The sequence below is a fragment of the Ursus americanus genome, chromosome 31, assembly GCF_024610735.1.
Source record: "Ursus americanus isolate L20-20 chromosome 31, mUrsAme1.1.p, whole genome shotgun sequence".
Classification (NCBI taxonomy): Eukaryota; Metazoa; Chordata; class Mammalia; order Carnivora; family Ursidae; genus Ursus; species Ursus americanus.
In genome coordinates this window covers 7,408,809-7,433,444 of record NC_142157.1, presented here as the reverse complement: position 1 = coordinate 7,433,444, position 24,636 = coordinate 7,408,809, and the positions used below count along the sequence as shown (strand labels likewise).

The following is a 24,636-nucleotide window of genomic DNA, read 5'->3' as shown; positions in this document are numbered from 1 at the left end:
CACAATAGCTAAATTGCGGAAGGAGCCAAGGTGCCCTTCAACTGATGACTGGATTAAGAAGATGTGGTCCATATATACAATGGAATATTAGCCATCAGAAAGAATGATTACCGAACATTTGCAGCAACATGGGACTGGAGGAGATTATGCTAAGTGAAATAAGTCAAGCAGATAAAGACAATTATCACATGGTTTCACTCATTTATGGAACATAAGAAATAGGAAGATCGGTAGGAGAAGGAAGGGAAGAATGAAGGGGGGTAAACAGAAGGGGGAATGAACCCTGAGAGACTATGGACTCTGGGAAACAAACTGAAGGCTTTAGAGGGTAGGGGGTTGGGTACTGGAATAGGCCATTGACGGGTATTAAGGAGGGCACATATTGCATGGTGCACTGGGTGTTATACACAATTAATGAATCATGGAACACTACATCAAAAACTAAGGATATACTGTATGGTGACTAGCATAACATAATAAAAAATTATTTAAAAAAAAGATAAAAAGCTTCTGCACAGCCAAGGGAACAGTCAAGAAAACTAAGAGGCAGCCCACAGAATGGAATAAGATATTTGCAAATGACACTACAGATAAAAACTGGTATCCGTGATTAGTATTTCCTTCCAGAGACCAGTGCACTGGCTGTGCTTTAGGTCTAGCATGGGATAGGAAGATTTCTCACATGATAAATGCCATGTAAAACTTTGTAATATTCTATGGGTTGAGCCTGAAAGATTACACATAGGATTTTAACTTTGATCTGCACTCCTTAGTTTTATACACATATGTGTGTATATACACACACATATGTATATATACACATAAATATATATATACACACACGCAGATACACACACATATGCATATTCATATATTCACTTGCATGTGGACATATATATTCATATATTTCACATACGCATGTTTTATATATACACACGCAGATACACACATATGCGTATTAATATATTCACTTGCATGTGGACATATATATTCATATATTTCACATATGCATGTTTTAGAAGTCATGAGGACTTTTGGAAACCTTCAATTCTAGTTCCTCAGGGTTTATTCTTGCCTTCCTCCATTTCATATGTATATGTTTTCTTCCAGTATTAACCTTGAATCTTAAAACATCAACAGATTTACGTATTTGTTCAATCCTACAATACTTCAACCTTGTTAAAGAACTGTTCAGCACATACCACTAAAAAAAAAAAACCTATTCAAAATAGTGTTTTTCTTGCTGTCTGCCCCATATATTCTTTTTTTATAATAATTTTTTATTATGTTATGTTAGTCACCATACAGTGCATCCCAAGTTTTTGATGTAAAGTTCCATGATTCATTACTTGTGTGTAACACCCAGTGCACCATGCAATACATGCCCTCCTTAATACCCATCACTGGCCTATCCCGATCCCCCACCCCCCTCCCGTCTAAAGCCCTCAGTTTGTTTCCCAGAGTCCATAGTCTTTCATGGTTCATTGCCCCTTCTTTTTACCCTCCCCCCTTCCTTCTTCCCTGTCTTCTCCTACCGATCTTCCTACTTCTTATATTCTTGCCCAAGACTGAGGGTATGTTTCAAAGGCTGTAGTGATGACTTACTTGGATTAGTGTTATTTTTATCCCTTCACTAGGTTCATTTCATTAAGTTTGCTTTCAGTTTTAGTTGCTTCATCTTATCCTTGTTGATTTAATTTTATTTTTGTAATGTGTAGAGCATGAGCTTGCTTCCATAAGTAAGTATTATGCAAAAGATATATGTCCTTCCCCTTGCATTCTCAAGTCCTCTCTTCCACCCCTGTCTTCTTATAGGTAGCTCACTGTATTATTGTCATGTTTATTTTTCCTGTGCTTCATTTTGTAAAGTTAGTATCTATTTCTCTATTTTTTTTCTGGTTTCTTCTTTCTGACCCAAAAGGTAGCATACTAGATTCACTATTTTTTAAAGAGTTTTTTCACTTAAACATTAGCTCCTAGAAATCTCTTCTTGTCAGGTTATAGAACTATTTATTATTTTACACAAATACATAAAGCAGTTTATATTATATTATATGCCATAGATTATACTATACCATAGTTTATGGTATATACCTTAGTTTATTCAACCAATATCCTATTCTTGAACATTTAGATGGTTTTAAATATTTTGCAATTGCAGATAATACTGTAATGAATAACCTTGTACATAGGAACTTTTATCGTTTGGTCTATTGTTATAAATTAAGCTAATGTATAAGTAACCCAAAAGTACAGACTATTATGAAATATATTTGATGTCACAGAGTATTTATGAAATAATGAGTTTCAGTAGTACCCATTAAAACTTTTCTTATTGGGGTACCTGGATGCCTCAGTAGGTTAAGTGTCCAACTCTTGATTTTGGCTCAGGTCATGATTTCAGGATTGTGAGATCAAGTCCCTTGTCAGCCTCAGTGCTGGACATGGAGCCTGCTTGGAATTCTCTCTCTCCCTCTCTCCCTGCCCCTCCCCCCTCATAGGCACACGCTCTCTCTCTCTCAAATAATAAAAAAAAAAAAAAACAATGAAAAAACTTTTCTTACCATTTTCATGTCAGACCTCACATTAGGACAATTTATTTATAGATATAAAAGTGAGAGAAAATGCTACTGTACACTTGCCATAAATTCAAAACTGGAATTTTCGTAATAGATCTGTTTTTCCATTTAGTGAACTAAATGCATCTCTTTATTTAGCTCATTTTGGAGTACCAGCTGAAAATCTAATGCTTGTGAGTCAAGATTCAGTGTCAAAACCCCAAATGCAAGTAGAGAAACAAATAACTTCTGGAAGTGAGAGACGCCATAGTAAGTATAATACTTATGGATAACTTTAAGGTATTTTAAACCTATCAAAATTTTTTTCTTTGGTTCATGAATACATATTTGAGCATATATATTATGGAAATTTTACACTCTGACCCTAAAGTGTGAGAATGCAGAGATAACTAGAAAACAAAAGCAAAACCTTTAATACCTTTAGGTTGAAGTTTCTAGTCATAAGATTATTTCACAGCCATAGAACACACACTCAGTATCCACCAAGGCCCAATAAGTGCTCGACAGTATCTCAAAGTATCTTTCAGCTGACTCTGGGAGATTATAGGTTCCAGGAGATTATGACCAATGGTCACTTCTGACCTGCAGCAGTGTCATTCTGACATATGCTCCAGTTGAGAAAAGTGAGGGGTTTAGTTGGGCCACACTATTTGTCACCATTTGTCACTGAGAGAACTGCTAGTTATGGAGTTGGTTAATTCAGACAATAAACTAAGTTGGAAGTAACAAGCCTTTATTTACTTGCTGTGACATTATAAGCAAAAGTAAATATAAAAGGGTACCAGCCCCACCAGTATTTCAACCAGTATTTCATTTTCCCATGAAATGACATCAGGCAAGCATCAGATATACCAGTGCAGATGGGTGAGGAATGTCCTACTGTGTCTTACACATACACACTTATATACAAATATGTAGATACCATTATCTACCAGTATAGTAGTACTCACATTATACCAATTCTGTAGTTATATCAATTTATTTGCCCAATCTCCTATGCTTTAACATATAAGTGGCTTTAAGTATTTTGCAATTACAAATAAGGCTGTAATGAATAAACTTGTGCATATGAGTTTTTGTTGCTTGCTCTATTATTGTATCAGCCTGAAGAATAAATCACCCATGAAACCTGAAGACCAATATAAAATATTTTTGTTGCTTAGGTATATTTATGAAATAATGAGAAAATTTCAAAGTTTTCATTTTCATAACAATTCTAGTATTATAATAATTTACTTATGATTTTATGTAAATGAACAAATGTTACTATACACTTGTTTTAAATTAGAAATCTAGAGATTTCACAATAGATCTGTTTTTCCATTTAGAAGACTAAATCTATCTCTTTATGTAGCTTATTTTGGTGCACCAGATGAAAATCTTATGTTTGAAAATCCAGAGTCAGCATCAAAATTCCAAGTGCAAGTAAAGAAACAAATAACTTCCAAAGAGGGGAGACACAAAAGTAAGTATAATAATTATAGGAAAATTTAAATTATTATTATTTTTTATTATTTAATAATATTTTTTATTATATTATGTAAGTTACCATACAGTACATCCCTAGTTTTTGACATAAAGTTCCATGATTCATTACTTAAATTAACCTCATCAGAAGATTTCTTTTGGTTCGTGAATATGTATTTGAACACATATTTTATAGAAACTTTGCACTCAGATTTAAAGTGTAAATATCCTAAGATAGAGACAAAAGCAAAATTAATACCTTTTGGCTGGTATTTACATGGTCAGTAATTATTAAGTACCAAGATAGCTTCTCTACAAAGACTAATGAAAATTGTTCACATGATTTTTTTCACTTCACTTCCATGGGAAGAAAATTTGATAATTCTTTGGAATTTCTAGAAGTTCCATTACATTTGTTTATTTATTATGTATTTATTTATTCATTTATACTTAGCATTTCCTCTTGAAAAGCAAAAAAATGATATGATATCACAGGAAAATCTATTTCCTGAGGAGAAAGTTTTATTTTCAAGAAACCAGTTTCAAACTAAGAAACTTGAAGCTACCAGAAACATGAATCTTGATAGTAAGTAATTAAATATAAATCTAATGAATTATGTTTAATTAAATTCAGGAGAACACTGATTTGGGTTTAGAATATATCTTCAACCATATGCTCTTTGGTAATTATTCCCATCACACTTCAGACCTTTATTGATGATTTATCTGTTTGTTTTATAATTACTGAATTAGATGTGTTAAATCTCACACTGGGATTTCTCTGTTTTTCCTGTAGTTGTTCCAGGTTATGATTTATATTTATGGTACTCTATTATTTATGGTATATGAATTTAAGATTGGTAATGTTCTTGGAGGACAGAACATTTTATCTTAATGAAAAGACCCTCTTTATCATTTTACAGTTTTTGTTAATATTCCTTTAAAACTACTTTCTCTACTATTAATGTAGCTCCACAAACTTCTGGTTGATATTTGTATCATACATTTTTTTCCATCCTGTTTCTTGTATATGATTTTGCTGTATCTCTTGTAAGAAAATTATAATTGTATATATTTTAAAATTCAGCTTGATCCTTGTCTTTTTATTAGAGCTCGATCATATATAATCCAGTTACTTATATTTTTAGGAGTAATTGCACAATTTTCTTGGTTCTTCCTATTTTTCTTTCACTTTTTCACCCTCTGAATTTTTTATCCTTGTATATATTTTTCCTTAGCCATATCTGATCCAAAAAATTAGACTTTATTCTAAAGTGTAAATACTCTAAGAAAACTAAAGAATAATAGTAAATATGTAAATATAATAATATTTTATTAATATCTCTAAATTAAATATTTTTAATTCTTCTGTATATCTAAGAAGTAACAAGACTGCGTATATACATAGAAGTGAAAAATGTGTTCACATGATGTTTATATTTCAACTTAGACAGGATTTGCTTATATAATTAAAAAATGACATGATGTATTGTTGGATAATTAATGTATATTATAAATCTAGAAGTTCCACAATAGATCTGGTTCTCTATTTAGTGCTTTTATGAGCCTTTCTTCCTGAAGCCCAGAAAATATATAAGGTATCAGATGAAAATCTTTTTCCTGACACTTGGGACTGTTAGAAAGAAAAGGCTCACTAGTGAATATGATAATTGTGAATATTATTAAATTGTTTAAAATTTTAATTGATTAGGCAGAATTTTTTCCATGGATATATATTCAACTAGAAGCTTACATATATCTATTAAGTCAAATTTTTATTGTGTTATTTAAATTTCTTATATCTTGATTTCCTTGAATTTTGCTTGTCCTATCAATTACAGAGAGATGTGTCTTGAATAATCTCCCAATGATTATGGACTTAACTATTTCTTCCTGTAGTACTATCCATTTCATTATACTGCCCAAATTTTCCTTATACTGATTAGGTTGTTAGGTGCATAAAAATACAAATGTTAGATAATTTCTTATGGACTCAATAATTTCTTTTTATGAAAGGTGCCATTTTAGTCAGTCAGTCTCCAGTGGGGTCTTTTGACTAAAATCCTATTTTGCCTGACATTGACATAACTATTGCATACTTATTTTGGTTAGTATTTACATGGTTAATCTTTCTTCACCTACTTAGATTCCAATTTTTTGTATTCTTATTATTTAGTAGTGTCACTTATAAATAACCTGTAACTATAAATCTAGTGTGACTGTCTCTGTCTATCCCTATAACATATAATCCATTTATAATTATTGTACTTATTGATACATTTGAATTTAAATATTTCCTTTTTGGAGTGCTTTATATTTTTCCTATCTGATCTAGGTTTCTTTCTATTTCATTTCCTTATTTTGGAATTATTACTTTCTAATCAGTCTAACTTTATTTTTTTAAAATACTTATTTATATATTTGAGAGAAAGAGAGAGCATGCAAGCATGGGTTGAGGGGGAAGGGACAGAGAGAGAGACGGAGAGGAGAGAGAGAATCTCAAGCAGACTCCCACTGAGCATCAGGGCTGACACAGAGCTAGATCCCATGACCATGAGATCATGACCTGAGCCAAAATCAAGAATCAGATGCTTAACAAACTGAGCTACCCAGACTCCCCCAATCAGTCTGACTTTTTAATCAGTCATATATGTTGTAAAAATTTTAAGTATTTAAAAATTGTGGGGGCGCCTGGGCGGCTCAGTCATTAAATGTCTGCCTTCGGCTCAGGGCGTGATCCCGGCATTCTGGGATCGAACCCCACATCAGGCTCCCACGCTGGGAGTCTGCTTCTTCCTCTCCCACTCCCCCTGCTTGTGTTCCCTCTCTCACTGGCTGTCTCTCTCTCTGTCAAATAAATAAATAAAATCAATCAATCAATAAATAAAAATTGTGAATGCCCTTAATATAATAAAGTCTAATTACAACTTTGTAAGTGTATATACAAAGTAACAAGAGTGACTTCTCACACTTTAAGGAAAACATTGTGATGATTTTTACATTTGATTTTATAGTCTGTTTTGAAAATGCACCAGACTTTTTTTTTTTTTTTTGCAGGGTGGGGAGAGTGTGTTTGATTTGTTTAAATTGTGTTTATTTGCTTAAATTTTATAAAACTAGAAGGAAGCTTTAAGTGATTCTTTATTAATAATAGACTTTACTTTTACTTTTTATTGAATTAAAAGCCTCTAATTTTGTAGCTGAGAAAATGGATAAGAAAGCAGGTGAAAATCTTTCACCTGAAGATAATAAAGTTTTAATCTCAAAAGGCTCATCTCAAATTAAGACACTTGGAGCTGCCAGCAAAGCAGGATTTAGTAGTAAGTATACTTATTAAAAATATTGTGTAAGGATATTTAATTAAATTTCTCTCTTTAGTTCATGACTATATATTCAATCATATAAATGAATGCTATATACTGTATCAGATATACATATATGTATATATATACCTATGTATATGTACATAACATACATACCGTGTGTGTATGTTCTCCATTTAGTCGAGTTGATTAATTATGTTGTTGCCTTCTTAATTTTATTGAAGTTCTATGTTTATCATCTGTGAGGAAAGTACATTAAATTCAACTACTGTGATTGTTTATTTCTCTATTACTCCTTTTCTGCCAATTTTCGTTTTATGTTTCTAAAGCTTTTTAAAATATATATAATAAATACATAGATTTGAAAATGTCATATGTTCTTAGTGAACTGAAATTTCTATCTTTGTGATGAACATTTTTTAGAAACTTCTTTGTGTGCTTTTAGTCTATTTTATCTGATATTAACATAGTTTCTTTCTTTATGTTAATTATGTGCATAAAATAATTTTTTCATCATTTTGCTTTCAGTCTTTACATATTGCTATGAATTAGTTGTTTTAAATTTAAAATAATTTAAATTAAAAAAACAATTTAAAATAAAAGACATTGTGATTTATTATTTTTTAATCCAGTGTAATAATCTTTGTATTTTAAATGGAACATTTAATACATTTACATTTAATGGAAGTACTGATTTTTTTTGAGGTAAATATACCATCATTTGTATTTTGTCTTTCTTACCTGATCTGTTTTTAATATTCTTTTAAATTTATTTCAAATGTATTCTTTATCACTTCTTTTTTCCCTCACCCACATCTTTTATAAAAATATTGAATTCAATCCTAAATTGTAAATACCTTATCAAACTATTCTCTTGAAAAATATAATTTCTATAATTCACACTCATTCTATAAATAACTATGTCAACAATATGTATATATCACTATTTCAACAATGTGGTATTTGATTATGTAGTTTCAAAACGTGAGAGGAAGTATTCCCAGAAAATTGAAATGTATTTGTTTTTTTTATAACAAAAATACTTTTAATGCTAGTGACTACAATTCACAATGAAATTATAATAGATTTGAATTTGTGTCCCCCCCAAAATGCAACCTGCATAAGAAAGAAATTATAAAATGTATTTGAATTACAAAAGTTTTTCAATAAATACAATTGCCTATTTAATGGGTTAAAAGCCTTCTCCTTATAGCTCAGAAAGCAGAAGATGTGTTAGATGAAAATCTTTTACCCAAGGCTAAAGTTGTATTGTCAAAAAGCTAATCTCAAACTAGGAAACTTAGACCTATCAAAATGAAACTAAGTAGTAAGTATGACAATTTTCAATGTCATTGATTTATTTTTAATTAAAGCAAGTAGCAAAACTTTGTCCTTAGGTTTATGAGCGTTCAATCAATCATGTCTTTTGCATACATCTATTAGATTGAATGTGTTGTTCAATTCTTCTTTAATTGAAGTTCTTTCTATTCTGTTATTAAGAGATGTTTATTAAATTCTTCCACCATGGTTACAGATTTCTCTGTTTTTCCTAGTTTTGCCAGATTGGTTTATATATTTGGAAACTGTGTTATTATGGTGACTAACAGAATATAATAAAAAATATTATCATAAAAATAAAAAATAAAAAAATGTATACAAATTTGTACTTGTTATTTATATCTGATACAGAGCCTTTGTCTCTGTAAAAGTATACTCTTTCTCTCTAGGACTGCTTTTGTGTCTTAATGTTTATATTGTCTGTTAATAATATAGCTATGTTTGCTTTCTTGTGATAAGTATTTATAGTTTTTTATTAAGCGTTCAGAAAGAAGTTAATGGTGCCTGTAGGGTCTCAGTAATTTTCTCATAATGATCCTAAACCACAAGAAAAGCAAAACAATTTCTTTATTAATTGCTTGTGTCCAAACAACTTAGCACCTGTTGGGAAATGCATAACTTTTGTGGGAGCATAAATTTTCAATTAATTTGGACAAATATCTAGAAGCATGATTGCTGGAGCATATGGTAAGACTATACTTAACTTTGTAAGAAACTGCCAAACCATCTTCAAACTGGCTATAGTGTTTTGCATTCCCACCAGCAGTGAATCAGAGTTTCCATTGATTTACATCCCTGGTGTCATTTGTTGTTTTCAGTGTTTTGGATTTTAGCCATTCTTATAGGTGTGTAATGGTATCTCATTTTAAAATTTTTTTTCATTTTTTTATTATGTTATGTTAGTCACCATACAGTACTTCATTAGTTCCCAATGTGGTGCTCCATGATTCATCATTTGCACACAACACCCAGCGCTCCTTGCAATACATGCCCTCCTTAATACCCATCACTGGGCTAACCCATCCCCCAACCCCCTTCCCTCTGAAACCCTCAGTTTGTTTCCCAGAGTCAATAGTCTCTCATGGTTTGTCTCCCCCTCTGATTTCCCCCTTCATTTTTTCCTTCGTTTTTCTAATGTCCTCCATGCTATTCCTTATGTTCCACATATAAGTGAAACCATATGATAGTTGTTTTTCTTTGCTTAACTTATTTCACTTAGCATAATTGCCTCCAGTTCCATCCATGTCAATGCAAATGGTGGGTATTCATCCTTTCTGATGACTGAGTAATAGTCCATTGTATATATGGACCACATCTTTATCTGTTAGTCTGCTGAAGGGCATCTCAGCTCCTTCCACAGTTTAGCTGTTGTGGACGTTGTAGCTGTGAACATTGGGGTGCATGTGCCCCTTCTTTTCACTACATCTGTATCTTTGGGGTAAATACCCAGTAGTGCAATTGCTGGGTCATAGGGTAGCTCTATTTTTAACTCATTGTTTTAATCTACAATTCCCTGATGACATATATGTAGAACATCTTTTCAATGCTTATGTGCCATCTTTATGACTTCTTTGTTAAGGTATCTGTTCTGATAATTTGCCCATATTATAGTTGGATTATTTGTTTTCTAATTGTCAAGTTTTAAGTGTTCCTTATATTTTGAATAACAGTTCTTTATCAAATATGTCTTCTGCAAATATTTTCTTCTAGTCTGTTTCTTGTTTTTTATTCTCTTAATAGTATCTTTCACAGATCAGAAGTTTTGTTGCTATTGTTGTTGTTGTTTTTAAATGAAATCTAACATCAATCTTTTTCAAGGAATGTGCTTTTGGTTGTACCTAAAAAGTCAGTGGTTCATCACTTACATGAAACACCCAGTGCTCATCATAACAAGTGCCCTTAGATGGGTGATAGATATTCAGGAGGACACTTATTATGATGAGCACTGGGTGTTACATATAAGTGATGAATCACTAAATTCTACTTCTGAAACCAATCTTACACTTTATGTTAACTAACTAAATAAGTAATCACCAGTTTGCATTCCCACCAACAGTGTAAAAGAGTTCCCCATTCTCTGTATCCTAACCAACACCCGTTGCTTCCTGTGTTGTTCATTTTAGCCATTCTGACAGGTATGAGGTGATATCTCATTGTAGTTTTGATTTGTATTTCCCTGATGATGAGTGATGTTGAGCATCTTTCATATGTCTTTTGGCCATCTGGATGCCTTTGGAAATATATCTATTCATGTCTTCACACATTTTTTTACCTGGGTTATTTATTTTTGGGGACTTGAGTTTTATAAGTTCTTTATATTTTTTGGAAACTAACATTTTCTCACATGTCATTTGCAAATAACTTCTCCCATTCCGTAGGTAGCCTTTTACTTTTGTTGATTAAGTCTTTCATCCATTTTGAAATTGTTTTTGTGAATGGTGTAAGAAAGTGGTCCAGTTTCATTCTTTTGTATGTTGCTGTCCAGTTTTCCTAACACCATTTGTTAAAGAAACTGTCTTTTTCCTGGATATTGTTTCCTGCTTTATTGAAGATTAGTAGACCATATGGTTGTGGGTCATTTCTGGGTTTCTATTCTGTTCCATTGATCTATGTTTCTATTTTTGTGCCAGTCCATAATGTCTTGATGATTACAGCTTTGTAATACAGCTTGAGGTCTGGAATTGTGATGCCTTCAGCTTTCCTTGTCTTTTTCAAGATTGCTTTAGCTATTTGGGGTTTTTGTGGTTCTGTACAAATTTTAGGATTATTTGTTCTAGCTCTGTGAAAAATGCTGGTGGTATTTTGATAGGGATTGCAATAAATGCATAGATTTAGGTAATATTTTTAGGTAATATTTTTGGTATATTTTTATATTTTAGGTAATATTTTTAACAAGATTTGTTCTTCCAATCAATGAGCATGGAATGCTTTTCCATTTATTTTTGTCCTTCAATTTCTTTCACCAGTGTTTTACAGTTTTCAGATACAGGTCTTGTTACCTCTTTGGTTATGTTTATTCCTAGGTAACTTACTGGTTTTGGTGCAATTGTAAATGGGATTGATTCCTTAACTTCTCTTTCTGCTTCTTCATTATTGATGTATAGAAATGCAATGGATTTCTCTATGTTGATTTTGTATCTTGTGACTTTACTGAATTCATGTATCAGGTCTAGCAGTTTTTTAGTGGAGTCTTTCAGATTTTCTACATAGAATATCATGTCATCTGCAAATAAAGAAGGCTTGACTTGTTCCTTGCTGATTTGGACACCTTTTATTTCTTTTTGTTGGCTGATCACCGTGGCTAGGACTTCCAGTATTATGTTAAATAACAATGGTGGACATCCCTGTCTTGTTCCTGACCATAGAACAAAGTTTTTTCCCCATTCAGGATGACATTAGCTGTGGATTTTACATATATGGTCTTTCTTATGTTGAAGTATGTTCCCTCTTTACCCTACCCTGTTGAGGGTTTTTGTTTTGTTTTGTTTTTTTACCATGAATGGATGTTGTATTTTGTCAAATGCTTTTCCTGCGACTATTGAGAGGATCATATGGTTCTTATAATTTCTTTTGTTTATGTGATGTGTCACATTGATAGATTTGTGAACATTGAACCACCCTTGCAACCCAAGAATAAATCCCACGTGATCGCAGTGAATGCTTCTTTTAATATACTGTTGGATTTGGTTTGCTAGTATTTTATTGAGTTTTTTTTTTATTTTGAAGCCCCTCTTTTTAAAACATTTTTTACTTAAAATCAATTTAGGTAACATATACTGTATTATTAGTTTCAGGGGTAGAATTTGGTGGTTCAACAGTTGCATATAACTAACCCAGTGCTCACTACATAAGTGCCCTCATTAATGCCCATCACCCAATTACCCCATTTTCCCACCCATTTTTGCATCCATGCTCATCAGGGACATTGGTCTGTAGTTCTCTTTTTTAGTGGAGTCTGTATCTGGTTTTGGTATCAAGGTAATGCTGGCCTCATAGACTGGGTTTGGAAGTTTTCCTTCATTTTCTATTTTTTGGAATAGTTTGAGAAAAATACGTACTAACTCTTCTTTAAAACTTTGGTAGAATTCGCCTACGAAGTCATCTGCCCCTGGACTTTTGTTTGTTGGGAGTTTTCTGATTAATGATTCAATTTCTTTGGTGGTTATAGGCATGTTCACATTTTCTCTTTCTTCCTTTCAGTTTTGGTAGTTTATATGTTTCTAGGAATCTATCCATTTCTTCTAGGTCATCCAATTTGTTGGCTTACGGTTTTTGTAATAGTCTCTTGCAATTGTTTGTATTTCTGTGGTGTTGGTTGTTATTTCTCCTCTCCAATTTGTGATTTTATTTATGTGGGTCCTTTCTCTTTTCTTTTTGATAAGACTGGCTAGAGGTTTATCAATTTCATTAATTTTGTCAAAGAACCAGCTCCTGGTTTCATTGATCTGTTCTATTGTGTTTTGTTGTTGTTGTTGTTGTTGTTGTTCCTATATCATTTATTTCTGCTCTAATCTTTATTATTTCCATCTGCTGACTTTAGGCTTCATTTGTTCTTTTTCCAGCTTCTTTGGGTGTAAGGTTAGGTTGCATATTTGAAATTTTTCTTGGTTCTTGAGGTAGGCCTGTATTGCTATATACCTCCCTCTCAGGACCACTTTTGCTACATCCCAAGGATTTTGGACTGTTGTGTTTTGATTTTCAGTTTTCTCCGTGTATTTTTTAAATTTATTCTTTGATTTCTTGGCTGACCCATTCATTAATTAGTAGCATGTTGTTTAACCTCCATGTATTAGTGCTCTTTCCAAATTTTTTCTTTGGTTGATTTCTAGTTTCACGGCGTTGAGGTCAGAGAAGGTACATGTTAAGATTTCAATCTTTTTTATTTGTTGAGGCTTGATTTGTGACCTAATGTGTGTTCTATTCTGGAGAATGTCCCATGTGTACTTGAAAAGAATGAACATTCTACTGTTTTAGAATGGAATGTTCTGACTATATCTGTTAAGTCCATCTGGTCCAATGTTTCATGCAAAGCCATTGTTTCCTTGTTTATTTTCTTCTTAGGTGATCTGTCCATTGATGTAAGTGGGGTGTTAAAATCCCTTACTACTATTGTATTATTATCAATGAGTTCCTTTATGTTTGTTATTAATCGTTCTATATATTTTGGTACTTCCATGTTAGGTGCATATATATTTACAATTGTTAGATCTGCATTTTGGATTGTCCCTTTTACTATGGTGTCATGTCCTTCTTTATCTCTTGTTACACACTTTGTTTTAAAGTCTAGTTTGTCTGATACAAGTATTGCTACTCCAACTTTCTTTTGACATCCATTTGCATGATAAATATGTCTCAATCCCCTCCCTTTCAATCTGCGGGTGTCTTTAGTTCTAAAATGAGTCTCTTGTAGGCAGCATATAGATGGATCTTCTTTTTTTAACCATTCTGATATCCTATGTCTTTTGATTGGAGCATTTAGTCTATTTATATTCATTGTAATAATTGATAGATATGCATTTGTTGCCGTTTATTGCTTGTTTTGTCATTTTTCTGTAGATTTTCTCTGATCCTTTCTTGTCTTTGTCACTCTTGGTCTTTTCTTTCCATTCAGATTCCCCTTTAATATATTTTGCAGGGATGGTTTAGTGGTAATGAACTCCTTTAGATTTTGTTTTTCTGGGAAACTCTTTACCACTCCTCCTATTCTGAATGATAGCTTAGCTGGATAGAGTATTCTTGGCTGCAGATTTTTCCCATTTAGCATGTTGAGTATATCATTTCACTCCCTTCTCACTTGCCAGGTTTCTGCTGGGAGATCTGCAACTAGCCTTATGGGCCTTCCCTTGCAAGTAAGAGACATTTTTGTCTCACTGCTTTTAAGATTTTTTTCTTTATCACTATGTTTTGCAAATTTAAATACAACATGTCTTGATATTGACCTGTTTTTGTTGATTTTGTTGGGAGTTCTCTGTGCCTCCTGGATCTGGATGTCTATTTCCTTCCCAGATTAGGGTAGTTTTCAGCTATGATTTCCTCAAATAAATTTTCTGCCCTCTTTGTTCTCTCTTCTTCTTGATTCCTATAATATGACTGTTTTTACATTTTCTGAGGTAGTGAGTTTCCTAAGACTATTCTTGTGTTCCAGAATTCTTTTTCTCTTTTGTTCAGTTTCATTATTTTCAATTATTTTGTCTTCTATTGTCTATAATTCATTCCTCTGCTTCTCCAGCCATTGTTCATTGCATCGAGCCTGTTTCCAATCTGGTTTATTGTGTTCTTTGTCTTTGATTGATTCTCTTTTAACTATTTCATTTCTGTGATAGGGATCTCACTGATGTCTTCAGTTCTTTTCTCAAGCCTAGTGAGTATGCTCATGATTGTTGCTTTAAATTCTTCATCAGACATGTTACTCATATCTTTTTCACTTAGATCTCTGGCCATGGCCTTACCTTGTTCTTTCATTTCAGATGAATTCCTCCATCTTGGCATTTAAGTCTCTGCATTCTTTTCCATGTTAGAAAAGCCAATTATGTCTCCTGCCTCTGAGAATAATGGCTTTATGAAGAAGAGATCAGTGTCCAGTGCCTTACACTTCATGGAGTGTCTCTGGTATGTGCTGTGTGCACTTTGCTGTTGTGTTTTAGATGCTCTTTCAGGCCAGTGTCTGAAGAGGGTCTCCCTGCCTACTGTGGGCAGTGTTTTTTCCTTGGCCTGAATGTGATGTTTTAACTCCGTGTACTTGATCTGCTTGTGAAATGAAACCTGTAGTAATAGTTTACTACTAGAACTGAGGCTCTGCAAAACTCGGGGTGGGAGACCTGTGGGTACAGTTTTGTGCTGGTCCTCTGGGGGAAGTTCCCCCCACACTGGGACTGAGGCTAGCTTAACTGAGTAGGATAGTCCCGCCAGAGTGCAGGGAGCACAGGGGCTTGTGTGAGTAATCAAGTAGCAGGTGTTGGTGTAGCACTGCTTCCTGCAGGTGGCTCTGTTATTATGCTGAGGGGTGGGCTCCTTTGTCCCTGGAGTGGTGTCTACGTGAATGTTGACTCTCAGGGAAGCACTCCAAGAAGAACAAAGGGTCTCTCTTCTGTGTGACCCATGCATTTTTTCGGATCAGTGTTTTCAAGCTGTCTGCCTCTGGGTTTTTCCCTGCCTTTTATCTAGGAGCAGCACAGTGGCCTCTGGGCTTTATCCCAGTCAAGACAGCTGACCTTTAATACTCCAGGCTTTAAGCCCCACTGGTTGAAAGAACTCACAAGAATCAGCCCCTCTTGCTGCACCTGGGTGCATCTGCCTTCAGCTCAGTTCATGATCTCAGGGTCCTGATATCGAGCCCTGCATGGACTTCCTGCATCTGGCTCCCTGCTTGGTGGGGAGCCTGCTTCTCCCTCTCCCTCTGCTGCTCCCCCGGCTTGTGCTCTCTCTCTCTCTGTCAAATAAATAAATAAAATCTTTTTAAAAAATTCAGCCCCTCTTGTTTTCCAAGTCAATGGCTTTATGGAAATATTCTCCTATGTGTTCCCCTGTGTGCTCCTCTCTCACCATTCTCCATGACCACTGCCTCCTTCCCTTTGCAGCCCCTCTGATCCATTTCTCCCCTAAACCATGTCTTCACACTTCCTACCTTCTTTAATGTGGCCTCTTTTCTCCCTTTAGTTGTAGAGATTTTTCTGTCAGTGTTCAGGTAGATTTCTGGAGTGTTTGTGATAATTTGATAGTTATCTATTTGTATTTGTGGGATTAAACAAGCCTAGGGTCCTCCTACTCTGCTGCCATCTCCCAAAACCTTCATTAATTGATTTTTAATATTGAACCAGTATTGAATACCTGGAATAAATCTCACATGGTCATGGTGTGTAATTATTTTAGATTATTGCATTCAAATTACTAATATTCTATTGAGGACTTCAGTGTCTTATTCATGAAAGAGATCGATCTGTAGGTCTCCTTTCTTGTAATGTGTTTGTCTAGTCCTGGCATTATAATAATACAGTTTAAATCCACTGTGGTCTGAAAAGATACTTCATAGGATTTCTATTCTTTTTTTATTGAAGTATAATGAACATACGGTGTTATTTTATTTTCTCATGTACAACATAATGATTCAACAGTTCTATACATTACTCAGTCCTCATCACCATAAGTGAACTCTTAATCCTCTTTATCCATAAGATATACCTTAACAAATTTAAAAGAATCAAAAATAAAAATATATGATTTCTCTTCTTTTAGATTTGTTGGGGATATTTTAAGTCCCAGAATATGGCATATCTTGGTGAATATTCCATGTGAGCTTGAGAAGAGATGAAGCAATTTATAAATGTCAGTTAGATTTAGTTGACTGATGGTGCTCATGAGTTCAACTACTTCCTTATGGATTTTCAGCTGCCAGATATGTCAATTACTGATAGATGGTGTTGAAGGCTACAAGTATAATAATAGATTTCTCTGCTTCTCCTTGCAGTTCTATCAGGTTTTGCCTCCTGTATTTTGTTGCTCTATTGTTAGATGCATACTCATTAAGGATTATTGTATTTTCTTGGATATTGACCCCTTTATTATTATGTAGTGTTCTATTTATCTCTGATAATTTTCCTTGCTCTGAAGTCTGATTTGTCTCAAATCAATATAACGTTTCCAGCTTTACTTTGATTACTGTTAGGATGCTATGTCTTTCTTTATTCTCTTATTGTTAGTCTATCTTATCTTTAAAGTGAGTTTCTTATAGACAACATATAGTTGGGTTAGTTTTTTTATTAATTCTGACAGTCTGTATTTTAATTTATGTGCTTAGACCATTCACATTTAAAATGACTATTTATATATTTGGTTTAATATTGACAGTATTTGTAACTATTTTCTTTTTAATCCCTAGTATGTTTTTTTTTCCATCCATCATTCTTTTCCTACCTTCTCTGGCTTTAAATATATATATTTAATATGATTCCATACCCTCTCCTTTCTTAGCATGTCAATTATATTTCTTTAAAAAAATTTAGTGGCTGTCTTAAATTTGCAATATATATTTACAAATTAATCTATCCACTTTCAAATAACACTATACCACTTCATCTGTAGTACAGGTATCTGATAACAGTGTATTCACAATTTCTTCCTCTTGTCCCTCATAACATTGCTGTCATTCATTTTACTTACCTGCAAGCTACAATCAGTGAATACATTGTTTCCATTATTATTTTGAACAAATTTTTATCTATCAATTAAGAGTAAGAAAAATAAAGTATTTTATTTTTTACCTTAGTTTATTCCTCTCTAATGCCATTCCTCCCTTTATATAGATCTGGATTTCCGATCTGTATTGCATTCCTTCTCTCTAAAGAACTTCTTTCAATATTTTCTTGAAATGCAGTTTTCTTGGCAACAAATATCCTCAGTTTATTTTTAATATGAGGAAGTTATTGTGTCTCTTTCAATTTTGAGGGATGACTTTTCTGGATGCAGAATTCTAAATTGGTAGATTTTTTCCTTTAACACTTTAAATATTTCTCTCCATTTTCTTGTTACTTGCATGGTTTGATAAGAAGTATGGTGTAATTCTTATCCTTGTTCCTCTATAGCTAAGATGTTTTTGTTTTCCTCTGGAGTCTTTAAGATTTTCTCTTTGTCTTTGATTTTCTACTTTGAATGTAGTATAATTAGATGTAGGTTTTTTGGTATTTATCACTTTTGATGTTCTCTGAACTTCTATGATCTGCGGTTTGGTGCTGTCATTCATTTTGGAAAACTCTCAGCCATTATTACTTCAAATATTCTGTTCTACTGTTTCTTCTACTGATATTCCCATTTGTGTGTTATAACTTCTGTAATTGTCCCAAAGATCTTATATATTCTATTCCTTTTTTCCATTTATTTTTCTTTCCTTGTCAATTTGGAAAGTGGTTAATGACATATCTTTAACTTCACCGATTTTTTCCTTGACTATGTCCAATCTGCTGATGAGAACATCAAAGACATCCTTAATTTCTGTTGCAATGCTTTTGATTTCTAAAATTTTGATTTTTTCTTAGATATTCCAGATATCTGCTTACTTTACCCATCTATGCTTACATGTTGTCTATTTTCTTCATGAGAGCTCTTAGCATATGAGTCATAATAGTTTTAAATACTCAGTATAGTTATTCCTAAATCTTTGCCATACCTGACTTGACTTATACTTGATCTCTATTTCTTCAGACTTTTTTACTGTTAGCATGCCTTGCATTTATTGTCACTGTTGAAATGTAGGTGTGATGTATTGGGTAAAAGGAAGTGAGGTATATAGGACTCTGGTGTGAAGCTTCATGTTTATCTTGCTAGAAGTAAGGTTTTGTTTTCTGTTTGCTGTAGCTGAAGGTGTCAGCTGCTAAAATTTCCTATATTGTTGTGGGTTTTTTTGTCTCCCCTGATACCTTTGGGTTTCCTTTCAGACTCATTCTTGGGGTCTGAGGCTTGATTTTCTTTTAGCTATAATCTATTATTATTATATAGAAGCCCTAATAATGTGGTGATAGGGTGTCAGGATGGGAGGGACATGCTATAAGCATCTGATTAGGGTTCAGTCTTTTAGTAAGTCAGTGCCTCCTAGTCCCTTCATAAGTGTTTCCATGTCTCTCCTATTTATTTGGGAAGGTAGGAAGGTTAAAAGGGGATGAAATTTTGTATCTGCTTACACCATTTGAATATTTTCCTTCCTCAAAGTTTATTAGGTTCTAATAAATTGTAAAATAGTTTTCTTTGAGGGCAAACTTTTGTTAAGGAGAACATGTTTAAAAGTAGCTACTTTCTTCTCCTCCTGTTGGAATTGGGTGGGAATTTTTCTTTGATCTTCACCCTGAGAACCTGGTTGGGTTTCTAGAGGTAAAACTCATGGTAATGTGGGGGTACCACTAAGATTCAAGCTAATACACCCTCAACTTTGAGCAATAAGCCTGCGTAAAATTTCTTATTGTTATAGTAGTCTATTTTGATCCAGTAACAACTTTAATTGCACCAAAAACTCTACACTTTTAGTCCCAGTCCAACTTTACATTATTGAAGTGAGAATTTACTTCGTTTTATATTGTATATCCCTTAACCAATTTTTATGGTTATAGTTAGTCTTAATACTTTTTTCAAAGCTTTAATTTTTATGCTAGAATTAAAATTGATTTATGGCTTGTCCTTACAGTATCACATATATTGTAATTGTGTATATATTTATCTGTGAGTTGTATACTTTCATATGCTTTTGCACTGATGCTTAGCATCCTTTCATTTCACTTGAAAAACTGCATTTATTACTTCTTCTAAGGCAGGTCTAGTGGTGACAAAATTCTTCAATTTTTGTTTGTCTGAGAAAGTTCATCTCCCCTCAGTTTTAAACAACAGTTTTGCCAGGTATAATAATATATTTGATGGGCAGTTTTTCTTTTCTTTTAGTACTTTGAATATATCACCTCATTCTGTCCTAGGGTGCAATATTTCTGATTAGAAATTCACTGATAGTCTTTTTTTTTAGTTTCAGGTTTTTATTTAAATTCCAATTAATTAATATACAGTGTAATATTAGTTTTAGGTGTGGAATTTAGTGATTCATCACATATCTACAACACCCAGTGTTCATCACAAGCAGTGCTCTCCTTAATACTCACCACCCATTTAAACCATCCCCTCCCACCTCCCCTCCAGCAATCCTCAGTTTGTTCTCTACAGTTAAGAGTCTGTTTTATGATTTGCTTCTCTCTTTAATCTACTGATTGTCTTATGGGGGTTCCCTTGTATGTACTTTCTTGCTACTTTCAAAATCTGTCTTTTTCATTTTATCAATTTAATTTTAGTATGTCTTAATATAGACTTTTTAAAATTCAATCTATTTGGAACCTTTGGGGAGCTATAAATTTGGATATCCATTTCCTTCTCCAGATTGGGAAGTTTTTAGCCATTATTTCTTTAAATGTGCTTTCTGTCCTTTTTCTCTTCTTCTATTTGTTTAACTGATGTTATTCCATAAGTCCTATAGATTTTCTTCACTCTTTTTCATCTTTTTTCTTTTTGTTGTTTGGGTAATTTCAAATTACCTGTTTTTGAGTGCACTGATTTTTTTCTTCTGCTTAATTGAGTCTGCTGTTGAAGCTCTCTGATATATTTTTCAGTACAGTTATTGGGTTTTTCAGCTCCAGAATTTCTGTTTGGTTCTTCTTTTATATGATTTCTATCTCTTGTTGACTTCTCATTTTGTTTATGTATTGTTTTCCTGATTTTATTTAGTTGTCTATTTGTGTTCTCTTATAGCTCATTTGAGCTTCTTTGAAATGATTATTTTGATTTTTTTGTCATGAGGTTTGTAAACCTCCATTTCTTTTGCTTTGTTTACGGTACTTTGTTTTGTTCCTTTGGTGGTATCATGTTTCCTTGATTCTTCATGATTCTTACAGCCTTGAATTGATTCCTGTGAATTTGAAGTAGTCGCCTCTTACCATCTTTACATACTGGCTTCATCAGGAAAGCTCTTCACCAGTCACCCTGGTCAGAGATTCTGGGTGGCTGGCTGCTGAGTTCTGTGGGAACCTGGTATCTGTGTCCATGGAGGTCAGCCAGTTGCTGGAGTCCATTGATGTGGGCCTATCACCTGGGTCCTCAGGAATAAGGCTGAATCCTGGGTCTGTGCAGAAGGAGACTAGATCCTGGGTCCATGGGGTCTAGGCTGGGTCTGAATTATATTGGGGCAGGCCTGGAGACTTGGTACATGTGTGCTAGCCTGGAACCTAGGTCCAGCATAGAGTCTGGGGTCCACAGGAATGGACCTGGATAATAGCTCTATGGATACTAGCCTGGAGTCTGATTCCATGGAGACTATCCTTGAGCCTGGTTTCTCAGGGTGGGCCTGGCATCTGGGTCTATGAAGGCTGACCTGGCACCAGGGTCTATAGGTCAGACCTAAAGCTGGTGTCTGTGGGGTGAGTTTCAAGACTGGGTACAAAACTGTGGGACAGTATCATGAATCTTAAGGAGCCAAATTGGCACCAGGCACCACCAGATAGTCCATGGGTCTGTCTAGTGCTTGGGTCTGCAGGGGAAGTCCTGGAGCCTGGATCCATTGGGGCAGTCTGGCACATGGGTCTGCAGGAACTGTCTTGGTAGTGGGATAGACCTAGAAAGAATCTGTAGAGGCTGCTTTGGCACCAGGGTCCACTGCACTTGGCTTTTCACCTGAGTCACAGGGGTGGTCCTGGATCCTGATGTCTAGGTCCATGGAAGCAGACCCAGAGTCTGGGTCTATGAGTGCCAGCTTGGCACCAACTTCCAATAGAGACTAGATCAATAGTGCCTGCCTAGAGCTGTGTCAGTGGAGACCAACTTGGTACCAGGGATCACTTGGGTGAGCCTGGAGTCCAGGTCTGCAGAGGCAGACCTAGAGCTTGAATCTGCTGAAGTTGGCCTGGTACTGGGATCTTTGGAGGTGGGCCTGGAGCCTGGATCCACAGGGGCCAAGTTGGTACCAGGTCGCACTTTAGCAGGTCTGGTGCCAGGGATGCCAGGGACTGTAGTGAAGTCAAACACTCACTTCATTTTCTTTCCCCCCAGGAGAGCTCTTGAATAAAGAGGGATCTCTCTTGACATAGTACTGCATAGGCTTGGGGAAAGGGTGACATGGGTTAAGTGAAACTGTCTGGCCTCCCCTCTTTAGTGTGTCTTTTCTTATTTTTGTGCTTTATCCAGGTGCTGTAATCTCTCACCTAGATTTCAGAACTCATATGAAGGTATTTATGTGTGGTTGGTTATCAAATCATTGTTTCTGTGAATGGACAAGGTCTGGAACCTTCTATTCTGCTATCTAACTGACATTACTTTCTAGTATTTATTTTTTATTCTTAGAATTTCCATCTCTGTGTTTACATTGCCCATCTGTTCTTGCATATTCTCTACTTTTTCTATTAGAGTCCTTTGTATATTAATCATAGTTGTTTTAAATTCCTAGTCTGATAATTCCAACATCCCTGCCATCTCTGAATCTGGTTCTGATGCTTTTTGTCTCTTTAAACTATTTTTTTTAAACCTTTTGCTGTGCCTTATAATTTTTTTTTTTGTAAGTCAGACATGATATACTGGGAAAAGGAACCCCAGTAAATAGGTCTTTAATGATGTGGTAGTAAGGTGTGAGGGCGGGGGAAGTGTTTTATAGTCTTATTATTACATCTCACTCTGTTTGTGAGCCTAAGTCCCTGCACTGTCACCTTCACCAATGCTTCTCATTTGCCCCCCATGTCTGTGGCACTAGATGTCTAGAGTGGCCTGGAGTTGGATATTTCCATCTCCTGAGGTGGAAGGCCAGAGAGATTGGAGTTGGGTATTTACCATCACTCAAGTTGGTTAGGCTCTAAGTTGGTTAGGCTCCAGCAGGTTTGGCTCTGGTAAAATAGATTTTCTTGAAGCCAGGCCTTTTAAGGAAGAATAGACTGCTCTGGTATATTTCGAAATGGTTACTTTTCTTCTCCTCTTTTGAAAACAGGAGTGGATTTTCCCCGTATTCACTGTGAGAACCTGGAAGAGCTCCCTGAAGCAAAACTCACAAAAGTATGGGAGATCCACTATGACTGGGCACCTTCCTGGGGATTTTTTTTTTTTTAATCTCTCACAGTTATCCACACTAAGCCTCCAACAGTTCATCAATTGCAGTTCAAATTTTCTTACTCCAGTACTGGTTCCCACAGAAGTTTCTGATCACAATTTCTGTTCTGTTAAGCTCCGATTCTCTGTATCTGCCTGTCAGTCTCTCCAGTTTTGGAGACAGCAGATTACCCTGTGACTTCACTTCTATGAAAAACCTAAAAAGAATTGATTTTTTAGTTTGTTAAGCTTTTTACTTGTTGAATGGAGTAACAACTTCTAGACTCCTTACATGCCAAAGCAGAAATCGAGTTTCCTTTCTTTTTAACTTTCTACTTTCCCTACATTTTGTAGACTTCTCTTCTTTCTTGCATTCTTTTGGATTGATAATTTTTTTCATCTTTCCATTTTTTCAACCATTTTTAAGAATTTAAACTTTTTCTTAAAATATGTGTACCATAATAAAATTGAATAGTAAATTCAAATGTGTTTAATAATTAGGTATATTTATGAAATAATATTTTCACACATGCATTCAGAAAAAGTACTGTCTATATGTCTGTGCTTTAACCACATAGTCACTGCTACTGTACTGTGGTCATGTTCTCATTACGTTATAAAACTGAGAGGAAAGACTGCTGTATAGTTTCAATATATAGGGTTTTTTTTAAATATGTAATTTTTTAAGTGAATTAAAAATATCTCTTGTAGTTCAGAAGTTGAAAGAGATGCCAGAACAAGAATATTCAAGAACAACTAATACTGAAAATATCTCTAACATTTCTAAATGACTTGCTGTGAAATATAACATGGGATATTTCATAAGACTTGTGTATAAGTTTTAACAATTATATTAACAAAACTAGGGTAACCACTACTGAGGTCAAGAAATAGAGTACTGCTCTCACATAAAATCTTCAGTATATCTTTCACAATTCCCTTTCCTCCCACAGTGGCAATTGCTATTTAGATTTTTTTGGCAATAGTTTTCCTATTTCTCTTTATTTTAGAGCAACTATATGGGATTGCCAATATTCAACCACTTTTGACCTGCAACAATGGCAAGTTCTTATGGTTCAACCTAACTGATTTGTTGTTTTAATACATATCCATAAATATAGTTTTTGAAATTTATAAATAATTCTCTAAATATGTTTTCTTATCTTGCTTTTTAAAATGTAGTGTGACATTTTCATGTGTAGCTTATATTTTGTTTATTTTAATTGTTAAACAATCTGTTGTATGAATGCACTTTTTTAAAATCCAGTCTCCTACTGATGGGAGTATAAGTCAAAGCCTCTTTGGGGAAGAGATGGCACAAATTGAGTACTCTTAGATTTTAA

At 34.2% G+C, this 24,636-nt stretch overlaps 1 protein-coding gene across 1 annotated transcript in view; it reads left to right on the top strand.

Annotated features, from left to right (window-relative positions):
* The window catches only part of CCDC7 (coiled-coil domain containing 7), a 337,092-nt gene that overhangs the window by 223,880 nt on the left and 88,576 nt on the right, over positions 1–24,636 (top strand). The window contains exons 22-25 of the mRNA XM_087857885.1: positions 2,718–2,828; positions 3,934–4,044; positions 4,501–4,632; positions 7,232–7,366. Of these exons, the coding sequence (XP_087714011.1) occupies positions 2,718–2,828; positions 3,934–4,044; positions 4,501–4,632; positions 7,232–7,366 (489 nt within the window). The remainder of the gene's footprint in view (positions 1–2,717; positions 2,829–3,933; positions 4,045–4,500; positions 4,633–7,231; positions 7,367–24,636) is intronic.